Here is a 14,752-nt window from a genome sequence, read left to right on the forward strand (position 1 = left end):
CTATAATTTACTAAACAAATTGATGATGAGTACTTCACAACATTAGATTGAGAAGGCTAGAATATGTACATTACAAATGAATAACACTTGGTGGGGAAATACAACATGACAAGATGGATACTGGATATATTTAGAAGGCTTTTCTTTCAGATCAGACATTCATGATCAGTGTGGGCAGCAAAAAGCATATCTCAACTAGCATAAAAGAACCAAGGAGGAGGTAGTAAAGTTTTATCTATAAACAGGCAAATAGCCTACACGGGGAATAGAGTTTATGGTGTACATGTGGGAGTTAAGTAGCATCTACACTTTGTCAGACAGGTGCACCTTTTCTACTAGAACATTTCAGAAAGCAATATTCCACTCTAAAGTGATCATAAACAATTTCAGTTCCAAGGTAGCTTTAAGACAATAATAGTCACAATCTCTCTCAGAAGACAGCAGACATGCCCTGCCATATGGTCTATCTAACACAGTTCAGCACATGGGATTGGCTGCAACCGTATTCCTCATTAAAATAAAAAAGGTAATAGCTTCAGTTAGAAACAATCCAATTTGAGATCACAACAAAATTAGAAAGTCAAGTTCTGAAATGTTGTAGGGGCCAAAAATTTTATGACTTATTAGACACAGGATAAATATAATTAAGATTCTGAAAAAGTAAATTAATATAAAAAGGTCCAATTTCTCAAGGGCTATGGTATTAAGCAATTTTTACGATAAAAGTGAACTGAAACAACAGGATCTGGAAAGAGAATTGCTTATGTCCTTCATACAAGAAAGAGCTATGAACTTAAACTTAATCTTCTAACGGTTTGGTAGTTAAGACATTGGTCTCGGACACAGATGACTGAAGTTCAGCTCTGCTAGAGACCTCCTTTTCTGACTTTGACCCTGCAAAAAACTTACTCATAGGCTTAAAGTCATGGACATCTGTAACTCCATGGAGTAGCACAGGATCAAACACGCAAGTAAAATTAAGCATGTTCTCTTTCTGTGCCTTAGTTACCCATCTGTTAAATGAGTTTAAATATTTCCCTACCTCACAAGGATGTTGTGAGGATAATATTATTAATGTTTGAGCTGATCAGATGTATGGTGATAGTCTCCAGGCCAGAATCTCAAAGCATTGAAAACTGAAGGTTTTTGGGTTTTTTTTTTAAATAAAGCACTATATACACCTATGAGCTCTACACTACAGATGAACACCTACTTGCAACTAAGCATTGTGAAAAATGTGGGAAGTAGCTGCATTAACTAGTATGCATGCTATATACAGATTTCTATATATCTGTGGATTTGATGGATTAGGTTGCTAGTTAAGGGTTTAAAATCAAAGCTTTTGGGTTGCAGAAACCAAATGAATGACTGCAGATAACCTTATTTGATTAGTGCCCAAATGGACAATACTTTGAATCTACTCTTGGGATACCACAGCCTACCCCTTCTGAAGAAATATACAGACTGTTTTGGCCAGGCATATGGTCCCAGATCAGGTCTTTGGAACAGATAAAAGTCAGCTTGTGAGCTGAGGAGAGACACTCACTGAACTGGGGAAGTCAGACTATCAAGTGGCAGGAGTTGCAGAGGGCATCCTGTCTCACCCAACCCCAAAGCTTGGGGGAGCCTGGGTTAAAGAGAACCTACCTAAACTGGCAAGGAAAGGCTGGGTTTAGGTAAGAAATATAACAATTAAACCCTATATGTGTAACTCTGCTTAAGTTTCTATGAACCAATAAATCATATTTGTTTTTGAAGAAGCTGTCCTGAAGCATTGCGAAAGTTTACCCTGGGAGCTGGTGACCCAAACCCAGCTGGCCAAGCTGAGGTAGACACCGTGGTAAATGGGGGTGTTGTCGCCTTAGGATACAGTCTAAAGTCAGGTGAACTGGGGTTTGCACTCAACAGTGCAGGTGTAGGCCTGTCACTTGGAAGAAGTGCCCATGGGGGGAGGGGGGAGAGAAAGAGGTCACAAGTCATCCCTGAACCATAACAAGCACATTTTGGGAAACAAAGATTCAGAAGGCTGAAACAGGATCTGAACAGGGAAAACTGATTAAGAAGTAAACAATAGACAAGTGTTCTTGATTCTTTAATATGCAAAAATCCTTGTTAAGAATCAAAAATGCCTAGATGAATTTGAGAGCTGATGAAGCATCAGTTTAGGATTTGATCCAAGGAGAAGGGCTTGTTTGCAAATCTGGGCATTAGCAATTTCAGCACCCACACTCTTCCAGTGCTCTGTTCATAAGCCTAAGGGTTTTATAACACCCAAGTCACTTTAGCAAAGTTTGCAAAAGGTTTACCAAAAAAAGTACTGCATAGTAATATGCCAGAGCACAAGCTTTCTGGCTTGATGTGATTTATTCAATAATGCAGAGTTAATGGAAGGTCTTGAGGGCTTAAGTTGAGAATCAGGTTTAAAAGGGGGGAAAGGAGGCTCTTAAAAAAAGAACTCTCCTACCTCCTGGCTTAGCAAGATTCAAAAAGTAATTGGACATTTATACAGATATCCAGAATTGTCATAACTGATCACAACAATTTTGGAAGGGAACCCAGGAAAGAATTTTCTTTACCCAGGAAAGAATTTTCTGTAGTATCTGGCTGGTGAATCTTGCCCATATGCTCAGGGTTTAGCTGATCGCTATATTTGGGATCGGGAAGGAATTTTCCTCCAGGGCAGATTGGAAGAGGCCCTGGAGGTTTTTCGCCTTCCTCTGTAGCATGGGGCACAGGTCACTTGCTGGAGGATTCTCTGCTCCTTGAAGTCTTTAAACCACGATTTGAGGACTTCAATAGCTCAGACATAGGTGAGAGGTTTTTCACAGGAGTGGGTGGGTGAAATTCTGTGGCCTGCATTGTGCAGGAGGTCAGACTAGATGATCATAATGGTCCCTTCTGACCTTAGTATCTATGAATCAACCCTGAAGTTTCAGGTCTTAAACCAAGCTCTAATTATTAAATATTGGGATAAGACTTAATTTGAGGGGTAGATTTACCAAAGGTCACATGGCATGTCAGTGGCTCAACCAGGATTGGGACAATAAGAGTTTAAACTGATGTACAATCAGTATAAAATCCTAAGTGATCTTTTGATTAAATATATGTTTAGAATGTACATGAAATGAGCTGCATTCAGCTTCGTTCAGTTATTGTCAAATCTAGTAAATGCTTCATAGACCATCCCATAACAAAAATGCCAGTTGCTAGCAGTCTCAGCAGGGAACCAAGAACTGAGAGGGGTAACGAAGACTGAACTTTCTTTTCACCATTAGAAGTGGCCCTCCCAAGTCAGGGTTGAGGTAAATTGGCAGGGCAGCCTAAGCTTTGTTCTGTGGTTAAAACAGAAGATTTCAAATCTCCAGTGTGGTTAATCCAGCACCTTTCACTACCATTAAAGCCACTTTAAGAACTGAAATATCAACTGATTACATTATGCACATAGTTAACAGCCAGATACATCAGAATTGTACAATAAGTGGCTACACTGAAAAAGATGTCTTACTTTCCCATCCAAACTGCATAGCTTTCAGGGAGTTTGGGGACAAAGAGAATGGATTTTCCAGTATCAACATCAATCGCTCCATAGCAGTCTGGTTCAGTTACTCCAAAAGTCCAATGAAAATAAGATTCCTAGATAAATAAATGGAGTGTCATTACTTTATCCCTCAATCACCCTGCCCCCAAAATACTAATACAATACACCAATATACTAACAGTTCATTAATATTAACTCCTATTGATGTGGACTTGAATAAGAACATTTTTGTTTTGTGCATCACAATTTTTGTAGATTTTGTGATAATTTAGACCTCATTTCATTTCATGGTGATACAAACCTTACTTTGGAACTAACAATTATTTCTTATATAGCATGTTATTGTATAAGATTGAAAGCCTTAAGGAAGGATCTATGTCAAGCAAGATAAAAGAACAGCAAGAAGAAAGAGCCAGTCAGAGAAAGAAGAGGGTAAGACAAGAGCAGAGCCTATGGGCACAGTGTGCCTCTGAGTCACAACCCTAAATTGCAGCAGAATTTTGGACAGATTAGAGGGGAGAAGAGTGAGGAAGAAGCTGAAATAAAAAAATGGCACAAGTTTATCAAGACCTGAAATCAAGGGATATTTTGCATTGGGAACAGAAAGGAATGGACAAAACTCAAAGATGAGGCAGACATAGAACAACAAAATTTGACAAGGGTGGGTTGGTGAGGCAGAGGCAAGAGAGATTGGGAAATAAGCCTCCTTTTACCCTCTTCAAAAAGTGACCATAGATTGTGTATCATTCTCCCCTAGATGCCAGACAGAATGTATTAAGCAGCCTGCTGTCATAGAAGATAAAAATCTACTTTCCCACCCCTTTCTTCAAAATGTGAAAGTTCAGTTCACAGAACTGAAGCAGTACTCTAGAGTTTATTTTATAACTGGCAAAGCAGAAAACAGTCTGCTATAACAAAAAGACCCAGCTAAGCTTGACTCTAGCTAAAAATCATTCAATTATCTTGATCATCTAATGACAAATCAATGATGTGTTCAATGTGAAATTAACAAGAAACAAAATCCTGCTTGGGCCAACAAAGAAACACATAGGTACTTATGTATTAGTCAAGTTATAATTTATTAAGTTTAGGTCCAACACGCAAGCTAAAATACATATCCATGCTCTTCCACAGCTTGGGTGTGTTCAGAACTGGCATTTAAACCCACGTGCATATTTTGGGGGGAGATGGGGAAAATCAATAAATTAGTGAAAGATTTTTAACCTGTGTTAGACCACTCATATTTAGCAAAATGCTACACAGTGAGGTAGAAGATTACAGCTTCTATGATCCAAGCCAGACAAAAACTAAGCAAGTCTGAGGATAAAGGCTCACTTTCTACATGTACTGTTATCAACAAATATTTATAATGCACTGGTGCCTAGAGGTCTCAAACAGGTTGGGGCCCCATTGACCTAGGCAACATGAAAACATACAGTAAATAAGCAATTAAAAAGAAGAGCAACTCCAAGCCAAAGAAGCAATACATCAGAAAGATGTATTGTTATTACAATGGTTAATCTAGGGTTTGAAATAGTCAGTAACAATAAAAGCAATGCCTTTTAAACAGGGTGGAATGTACTAGTCCTTGATTTTCAAAGGTATTTCGGCATTTCTGTGCTCAGCCTAAATCAATGTGTATGCACCTACAGGATAACATGGTTATAAAATAAGTGCAAAAATACAAAAGTACGACACTACTACTACTACAATTAAGCACTGGAATAGGCTTCCTACAGAGGTTGCGGAATCCCCGTCATTGGAGGTTTTTAAGAAGGTTGGACAAACACCTGTCAGGGAGGTCTAGGTTCACTTAGGCCTGCATCAGAACAAAGGTCTGGACTTGAGGGCTTCTCAAGGTCCCTTCCTGCCCCACATTTATGAGATTCCATGAAATCTCATTTTCAAAAGTGATTTAGGCACTTAGTCTAATCCCATCAACTGTCAATGAGATTTTGGCTCCTAGGTGCCTACGTTCCTTTCGAAAATGAGGTTTAGGCTCCTAAATCAGTTAGGCATTGCAATCCTGAGGGCAGCAACACAAATACATTTAAACATCTGGCCCCTAGTCTAAAATAAAGGGAGGGAAAAACTAAAAGAAAGAGTGCGAGAGACAAGCTTAGAAAAGAAGTAATTCAAGAGTTTGTTTCTGGGTTATGAACCTAAATCTTACCTGGCGAAAGACAATGCCAGTATCAGTGCAGTATCTTTGGGCTTCCTCGCCACCCTGCATCAGAACAATTGCATTCTTCTGGACATCTTTGTTCCCCCTTAGTCGATCACACAGCCGTTTTCTATTCAAAGCAAAGAGTGCTGCTGGCACTTTCAGCGTCTCATTCCCCAACCAAAAAGATGGTCTAGAAAGGATTTTAAAAAAAGATAACTGTATTGTAAAATAATATACTGGTTAATATCATTGCGAGGCACAGGGTTTATTTGAAGTCTAACAGAGAAGGAAGTCAAACCTGAAAAAAGTCATTTGTCAATCACAAAAGTGGACTAGGTTTTAGGATTGTAGAGAGAGAGAGAACCACTTAGTTACAGTGCATGGTATTGCTGAGAGGGAGAATGAAATATCAAAACTTCAGTCGTACAAGTAGTAAATGATAAATAGGTACTAAAAATGAATATTGTTGGCTACAGTTATAGTCCGTAATGTGACACAGAAGTTAGCCTCCTTTAAAGAAAACAGAAGTGACTTTATTTGGGGTGAGGGGAGACATGCAATAAATTACAACAGTGTTAGTCTGCTGAGATATTTGAAATAAGAGCAAACATGGAGAGAGAGAGAAAAATATGAGTTGTTGAGAATAGAACTGAAGATTATATTTAGAATGGGACAGTTTCTTTAACAAATATTACACAGCATCTGGGAAAACCTATAGAAGCTGAACGAAGGACCGCCTAGAAAAGATGGCAGTTGAAATGGCACACAGAACGACAACATTTTTGATACTCCCTTACTATTTGTACGTATATATGGGATTTCAAAGAAAGGCTATAGTTTTCGTATAGATGGCCAACAGGAACATAACCTAAATATCAATAGCCTACTGTTACACATGACTGTGTGTTTCTTCATAACTGGGTCAGATCATATAGCAAATTGCTGCGCAAAAGCAAAGCCTGGACAGTCTTTTAGAAACTTTCTTCAATGGTTCAGTTTGTTTGAGTAAAATTTAGAATAGAGATACACTTCTTTAAAAACAACAACAAGAAATATCCTAGCCAAAGGGTAGCTTTACGTAAAATGGATTTATTCATGTTTAGATAAGTTCTTTTAGCTACATCTTTGGCCCATGTGAAGACTAATGAGTTTGTTTTTATATGATCATTCACTATTTTGCCCCGAATCTTAAAGGAGCTGCTATTGTCTATGGCTGAGTGAAAGGAGAATTGAGGGACACTAGTTAAATAACTCAGGTGTTTAAAATTCCATAAATATATATGTTGCTGATTCATAACCAGCTGAAAGGAAAAAGTCTAAAACAGAATTCCTCTATTTTATATTTACAACAGGGAAAAAATGATCTGGAGCTTCAAAACTGCAGTATTAATAAAAACCCAGGATTAAAGTTCAACTAGTTCTATATAGTTCAACCTCTTTCCAGACACCTCATTGCATGTATCCTTCTCAGCAGTTGGAGGATCATTTTCTACATTTACAATATTTCTGAGAGAGATGATAGTGCTGAATTCAGCCACATTGCTACTATGCTACACTGTTGCTAAAATGAAAAAAATTAACCCACATTAACCTTCATATATTAATTATATGGCTTTCATGGAAAATTACACGTCCGAAAGGTAACCTTTGATTTATTATAGCTGCGTAGAGCAAACTTTATAATCAGAAATCTAACCAACAATTTCTAACTGCAGATACAGCATAAAGAAGATAATAAGATGTTTTATGTTTTATTTTTTATTACACTGATACAACAGTGTACATTTTAAAAGATGAAAGATAGAATACAGGTATAGGAATTTAGCTGATGATGCATAAAGCTCAAATCTGATTATTTTTATTACCTTCTCCCACAACCCCAGCAACATGCTACGTGATAATTACAGGGACCAGTGAGTCACTAGCTGTGCAGCACATTTGCACAGAAGCACAGACTAAGCGTTCATTGGGGGCTAACTCCAGCTGTAGGAATGATAAAGCAAATCTATTCAACCCTAGCAATAAATATTCTAAATCTTCAAATAATGCAGTAAAACTTAATTAGAAACTAAGGCCAGTTTCTCAGGTGTGGCGTGCCTGCGTGCATTGCACTGCATTGTTTTATAAGGGGGCTATAAAACCTGTTTACACAGCCCAGGTAGGACCACTGAGCAAAAGACTGAGGCCAGGTCTACACTACCACTTATTTAGGCATAACTTATGTCACTCAGGGGTATGAATAAGCCACCCTGAGCAGCATAAAGTTACACCGACCCAAGCACCGGTGTGGACAGCATTATGTCGGTAGGAGAGCTTCTCCCGCCAACACAGCTACAGCCTCTCACGGAGGTTGATTTATTATGCCAATGGGAGAGCTCTCTTCCCAGAGGCATAGCGCATCTTCACCAGACGTGCTGCAGTGGCGCAGCTGCATCAGTGCAGCTGTGCTGATGTACTGCTTCTAGTGTAGACTAGCCCTACAGGAGTGATCCTGGGAGACATAAAGCCAATGCAGGGTCTCTTAAGTCACACGCTCTCCCTATTGCCAGCACTATATGAATAAGAAGGTGCGATTAGCACAAACGGGACAGTCAGATGCCACACTACTTTTTCAGATTCTCCTGGCTATTATGGTCTGATGTGAGGACAGCCTCTATAACACAGCGCAAGAAGAAAGACAGATGTTTTGGCACAACACAGCCTACACTTTCAAGTGAAGAAAAACCATCTTCACTGTAAATTGAGAAAAGTTATAAGGTTGTATGGTGCATCTGATTTTAAAAAGAACAAACAAACTGATCTCCCTCATCTACACAACCTGGAGTATTCCTGATATGAGGCTGCTATGATCAGATTTTTATCTCCATTAAGTTTATTATAAACTCTCTTTTATTGCATACAAAACCTGTGACTACAAGAACAAACTCAAGGAGTGATAACTATTACTCCTGGGGGAATTCTGTGCCACTTCACATGCATAGAATTTATGTCCCCTGCAGATCTCTTTGCTTCCCCGCAGAAAAATGACTTTCCAATGGGGATGCAAAGGGAAGCCACAAGAGCGGTCATTCGACTCTCCCCAGCAATATGTTTCAGGTGCCCAGGGAAGCTGGCAGAGAGGTAAATCACTGTGGGGCAGGGGATGGGACTGGGGAAGATCTGGCTGGTGGCTCCTACCCTGAGCCGGGCTCAGCTGCTAGTCCCAGCTGGGCTGGGGAGGACGGGACTTCCTCTTCCCCTGCATGGCATCCGGGGCCATTTCAGACCCACCCCCAGACTTCTTCCCCGGCTGTAGGAAGCTCTGCAAACTCACATCCCCACCCCCTGCACTTCCTGCACCCATCACTCCTGCAGGAAAAGGGATCACTGTACAGGGAGCTGCTCCTCCATCCACCCAACTCCCATGCATCCAGACCACCTCATACCCAGACCCTCCTACCAAGCCTCACCATCACCACCCTGCATTCCATCGAGCCCCAGCCAGCTGCACCTGGATCCCCATCCCACTGAGCCCCATTCTCCCAGCATCTGGACCCCCCAACTGAGCCCCCCACACGCAGACCCCCCTTCTGAGCTCTATCCCCCTACACACTCAGACCCCCCCCCGCTGAGGTCCAACCACCTTCACCCCCCTGCAGAGTCCCATTACTGTTGCACCCAGAACCCTTCAACAAGCCCCTGATCATCCAGATTCCCCCCCCACACCCAGATCCCCCACTGAGCTGCCCACAGCCAGATTGCCCCACACAGAACCTTTTCAACCCACACATGGATACCCCCACACTTAGACTCTACCTTGCTGAGCCTGCCTGCCCACACTTGGTGCACCTGACATTGAGGGGCAGGGCCCTAGGGTGTTTCTGGGACAGGCCCAGTCAGGGGTGAAAGTAAGTCTAGGGACTTACCAGTACGGGGCTGGGCTAGGGCCAGCTCTGGCCCCCGGAAGGGGCAGGGCTGGGGGGGTCAGAGCCAGCCCCAGCCCACTCTGTACCGGCAAGTGCCTCCTTCCCCCTCCCTGGGGTAACAGCTGCAGCCGGGGGCTCTGGCAGTGGTTTAAAGGGCCCTGGGCAGTAGCAGCAGCTGGAGCCCTGGGTCCTTTAAATCATCACTGGAGCCCTGCCACTGCTTCCCCAGGGCTCCGGCAGCAGGGCTCTGGGGACGGGGCTCCGGCCGTCCCTACCGCCCCAAGCCCTTTAAATTGTCCCCGGAGCCTGCCAGAGCCCTGAGCGGCGGCGGGGCTCCGGGGACAATTCAAAGGGCCCAGTGCTCAGCCACCGCTACCGCCCCAGGCCCTTTAAATCGCCACCCCAGCCCCGCCACCACTACTCCCGGGCTCTGGCAGCAATTTAAAGGGCCGGGGGCTCCAGCCGCTGCTGGGAGCTGCAGGCCCTTTAAATTGCGCCTGGGGAAGTCGATCCACGCCAGTACGCCGTACGGTGCATACCGGCTTATTTTCACCTCTGGGCCCAGTCCTTGAGCTGTGTCAGGGTTGGGTACAGCCTCACCGCTAAGTCTGTGTCCCAGGGGAGGTGGAGCTGCATAGTGATCTCCCACCTCTGTGCAGCCAGTAGCCTCTGCTCCCCAAGGCCATACTGAAGACTCCAAATTTATTTGACAGTTATAATTTACAGAATTTTAAAATATTGTGTGCGGAATTTTATATTTTTGGTGCATAATTTTTAATTTTTTGGCACAGAATGCCCTCAGGAGTAAACTATCAGTCTACATACCACTACAACTGCTAACTTCATTCCAAGCCATTTTACAAAGGATCTTTTACTAGCAGTTGAACATATTGACTGAAACGTTCATTAAAATAAGGATGAAAATGAATTCTTCTGAGAGCATTTTTTACATACAAGCGAAGTTCTATCCTCAGTTGCATCTAAGAGATGCCATGATTACACTCCATTGAAGTCAATGTGACTGCATGGATATAACTGGCAACGTAATTTGGCACGAATACAAAGCTGTGGTTTAAAAAAAAAAAACTATCATGTTGGACTTTACTTTGTGGCTTCTAAATAGAATGAGATTAGCGGAGAGTGCTGGACCCCCACAGCAAGGTTTGTGGGACACAGCAGGGTTGGGTTGAATGTTTGTGCAAAGTTCTATTTAGCTCCCCAGATTCTTTGCTGAACACCTTATAGAGCCCACAGCATGAATTCATACAACCTTGCTAGGGAAAATATCAAATGTCCAGACTGAAAATTATATGGAGACAAAGTTAGGGGTTTGAGTGCTTTATTTAAAATAAAACAAAAACAAAAAACATCTTACCTTCTCTGCTATCTTTGTTTACTCACTCTTCCCTCCCAAATTCCGTTTTTCCTTTTCTGAGCTTTTCTTACTACAAGGATGGCAATCTTATAGACGCTAGACTGACTGACTACAAAGAGAGCAAAATCCATGAGAGTTTTCCCAGTAGAAAGAGGATCAGCCTCTGTGCACGCACATCTCTTATTAACTTCTTTCCATCCTTCATTTTAATCATTTCTTTCTCACGCTAGTAACTGCACAGAAATTCAATTGTTAGAACACTACTAAGAATGTAGCATGCATTATCCTTTAGTCAGTTTCCTTTTGCATGTTGTGACACTGGAAATGCGACTTGTGTAGTATTTAGGAATGCAACACTAATCAAACCCTTCTTCAAATGCAGAATATAAAAGTTCAACGACTATCAACTGCATTGCCAACTAAAAGGTGCATGACAAGCTGCCAAACTACTGACTTTGCATATCTACAGCAGCGGCTCAGAAACTAAAGATGTTTTGTTTAAAAGCTGTTATTGTGACTACACAATGTCAGGTATGTTATAATTATTGTTTATGTGTTTCTTATACTTGTAATTTAAGCAAATATAAGATGCAGACTGTGGAAGGATAGTTATATGGATAAAATTAGGCCCCAATCCTGCAAACTTACCCTTGTCAGTATTTCACTGAAGTCAAAGGGACATGTGGGTGTGTGTAGAACAGCAGCCATATTTGCTACCTAACAATACTACTAGAAAACATACACAGTAATAATATCTTTCTAGAGAGATCTGCAAAAATTAATTTAACCCTGCAAGAGAGATTACTGTTCCACCCAGTTCATGACACGTGAACATCAAAAGGGGATTAGAACAATAGCTGTTTACTTTACTCTGTACTTCTATTAAACTAAAAGTGAAACATAGCTAGGAACAGTAAACCACATCATCTTTTAAAATGTCACTTTCTTTCATCTCAGGCATTCAAAGCTTATGTGAGAAGTTTATGTATTTCAGACAGGTATTATTTTATTACTGTATAGTACCATGAGTTATGTCAGAGGGTTGGGGAGGGCAGAGGGACTTTGTAGGGAACTATGGTATAGTGATTAACACACATTCAGAGCCTGGACTCCTATATATTTCTGGCTGTTCTACTATCTCCCACTGAGACCATTAACTTCCCTGTGCCTCAGTTTACCCATCTGTAATATCCCCTCTGGTAGTGTAGACTGAGGCTTCATTAACCTTGCCAGCAAGCTGCAACTATGTTGAAAGCTTTGAAAGGATTACCCTTTTCTTTCACTAATAAAGAGCACCTTTTTAAAAAGCTATATTTAAAGGAATACTATTTTCTTGTATTCTAGTCAACATTTTTAATGTTAATTCTCTGTGTAGTATATTTTGACTATACAGAGGAAACCATAAAAGCAACTTAATCCATGCACAATGTGTTGTCAAATACACAGAGTAAACCAAACAATCGAAAAGAATATTTTCCTCACCACTAATCTTTTAATTTCTGTAATCCTAAATGTTGCTTGTAATTATAGTAGTCAAAAACTTCATCAATTTTAAATTGATGTCCTTTTTATCTTCCTGCCTGCAACCTACTCTCTTTCGTGCAAGCTGGGAGTCTGCCACTGACTTCAATAGGAGCATGTGAGAGCCTTTAAAAAAGGAACTATTTATCTTAACTGTGAGGGGGTCGGGAGAGAAAAACTTCACAAGATGCTGATTTTCATGTAAACATACAAGATTTATTAATGCATTTCCAGAGCTACCTTTTCTTGTTATTCAGAGGGAGGCTCCGTCATTTTGATACATTTAATGGCTTTTTTAAAAAGAAGAACTGCAAAATGGTTTAATTTTGTTATAAAAATTAAGCTATAATCAGATTGCCTACTCAGCACAAATCTATTTCTAAACACAATTCACCACACTTCCTGCAGCCTAATGGAGCTTTCATTTCTATAGGCAAGTTAATGTTAAATATAATTGGTACTAATCCACCCAAGCTGAAAGAAATCACATGATGTGCTGAACAAATGATTAACCCATTTTACAGTTTCCCCCTCTTTTAATGAAATTTTTTGCTTCAATATTCAATATTTCAATGAGACATTTAATATCTAATTAACTTTAATTCTCTCGTTTTCCAATTTGAAACTTTGCCCCTGTATTTCATCTGATAAAAATGATCCTCAGCATAACTGTGATGGGCACTACAAAGATAGTTAAAACTGCTTGATGTCAAGGCAAGCATGTTCAAAATGGCCTTAACGTCCACCTCACATAGACTTCTGTGTATAAGTAATTTAGAGAGACCCTTTGAGCCTTCAGGATTTCAAATCTACGCACATTTACTATGGCACAGCAAGAGCTCTGCGATAGTTCAGTTTACATATAATTAGGGCCCTACCAAATTCACAGTCCATTTTGGTCCATTTCACTGTCACAGGATTTTAAAAATTGTAAATTTCATGATTTCAGATATTTAAATCTAAAATTTCAAGGTGTTGTAATTGTAGGGGTCCTGACCCAAAAATGAGCTGTGGGGGAGTCTCAAGATTATTATAGGGGGGGCTGTGGTACTGCTACCCTTACTTCTGCACTGCTGCTGACGGTGGCGCTTGCCTTCAGAGCTGGGGGCTCAGAGAGCAGCGGCTGCTAGCTGGGAGCCCAGCTCTGAAGGCAGAGCCGTCACTAGCAGCAGCGCAGAGATAAGGATGGGATGGTATGGTACTGCCACCTTTCTGTACTGCTGCCTTCAGAGCTAAGCCCTCAGCAGCCACCACTCCCTGGCCACCAAGATCTGAAGGCAGCAGCACAGAATTAAGGGTGGCATGGTCTGGTATTGCCACCCTTACTTCTGCACAATTGCTGGTGGGGCACTGCCTTCAGGGCTGGGCACTCAGCCAATAGCCGCCACTCTCCAGCTGCCCAGCTCTGAAGGCAGCGAAGAAGTAAGGGTAGCAATACTGCAACCCCCCCTTTAGTAACTTGCAACGCCTCTGCAACTCCCTTTTGGGTAAGGACCCCTAATTTGAGAAACACTGGTCTTCCACATGAAATCGATATAGTACAGGGTAAAAAGCACACAAAAGACCAGATTTCACCAGTCTAGGATGCGTTTTTCATGGCCATGAATTTGGTAGGGCCTTAAGTATAACTATAGATGCATAAACCTAGGGGTCACTTAGAAAATCCAATGCTATTACTATGCCACATACCAGGGCAAACCAGAATTTCATTGTGACGGCAACAGTAGAACTCAGACCCACGCTGCTCCAAGCACAAGACTAACAATTGAGTTACAGGAGAAACTCCTTTATCTGACAGCAGTACAGGGCCTATGACACACAGCTGAGCAGCTCTCAATCTCTCAGAAAAAGTGATGCTACGTACACTAGCTGCCCCCAGCACCACTGGAGTGAAGCCACCAGGGCAGAAGACCACCCCCAATACAACAGGGGGGAGAGGGGGGTTTTGACCCGCGACACAGGAGCCAACCCCTGCTCTTACAAGCTATGCCACAGGCACTTTTCATGTCTGTCCCCGGCCAGTATCACAGGGGCTCTCCTGAAACACCCGGCTCGGACTAGCAGGAGGCGGTAACTCAGATGGGTGGGTCAGTCTGCAAAGGGACTAGCAGGGGACCTCGCCTTGCCTTCCCGGGAGGGGCAGGCTCGCATCCCCACGGAGAGGGAGCCGGGGCCAGAGCTGGCTCAGGGGGTCCCGACTAGGCAGCGGCCAGGGGCTGTGCACCGGCTGCCAGAGAACCGCCGCT

At 41.9% G+C, this 14,752-nt stretch overlaps 1 protein-coding gene across 2 annotated transcripts in view; it reads right to left on the minus strand.

Moving 5' to 3' along the window:
- PEPD (peptidase D) overlaps positions 1-14,752 on the minus strand; it is a 234,086-nt gene that overhangs the window by 217,576 nt on the left and 1,758 nt on the right. For both annotated transcript variants that reach the window (XM_037877714.2, XM_037877713.2), the window contains exons 2-3: positions 5,712-5,895; positions 3,506-3,633 (exon numbers count right to left, since the gene is read on the minus strand). In XM_037877714.2, coding sequence (XP_037733642.1) covers positions 3,506-3,633; positions 5,712-5,895 — 312 coding nt within the window. The remainder of the gene's footprint in view (positions 1-3,505; positions 3,634-5,711; positions 5,896-14,752) is intronic.

This window comes from Chelonia mydas, chromosome 12 (genome assembly GCF_015237465.2).
Source record: "Chelonia mydas isolate rCheMyd1 chromosome 12, rCheMyd1.pri.v2, whole genome shotgun sequence".
Taxonomy (NCBI): domain Eukaryota; kingdom Metazoa; phylum Chordata; order Testudines; family Cheloniidae; genus Chelonia; species Chelonia mydas.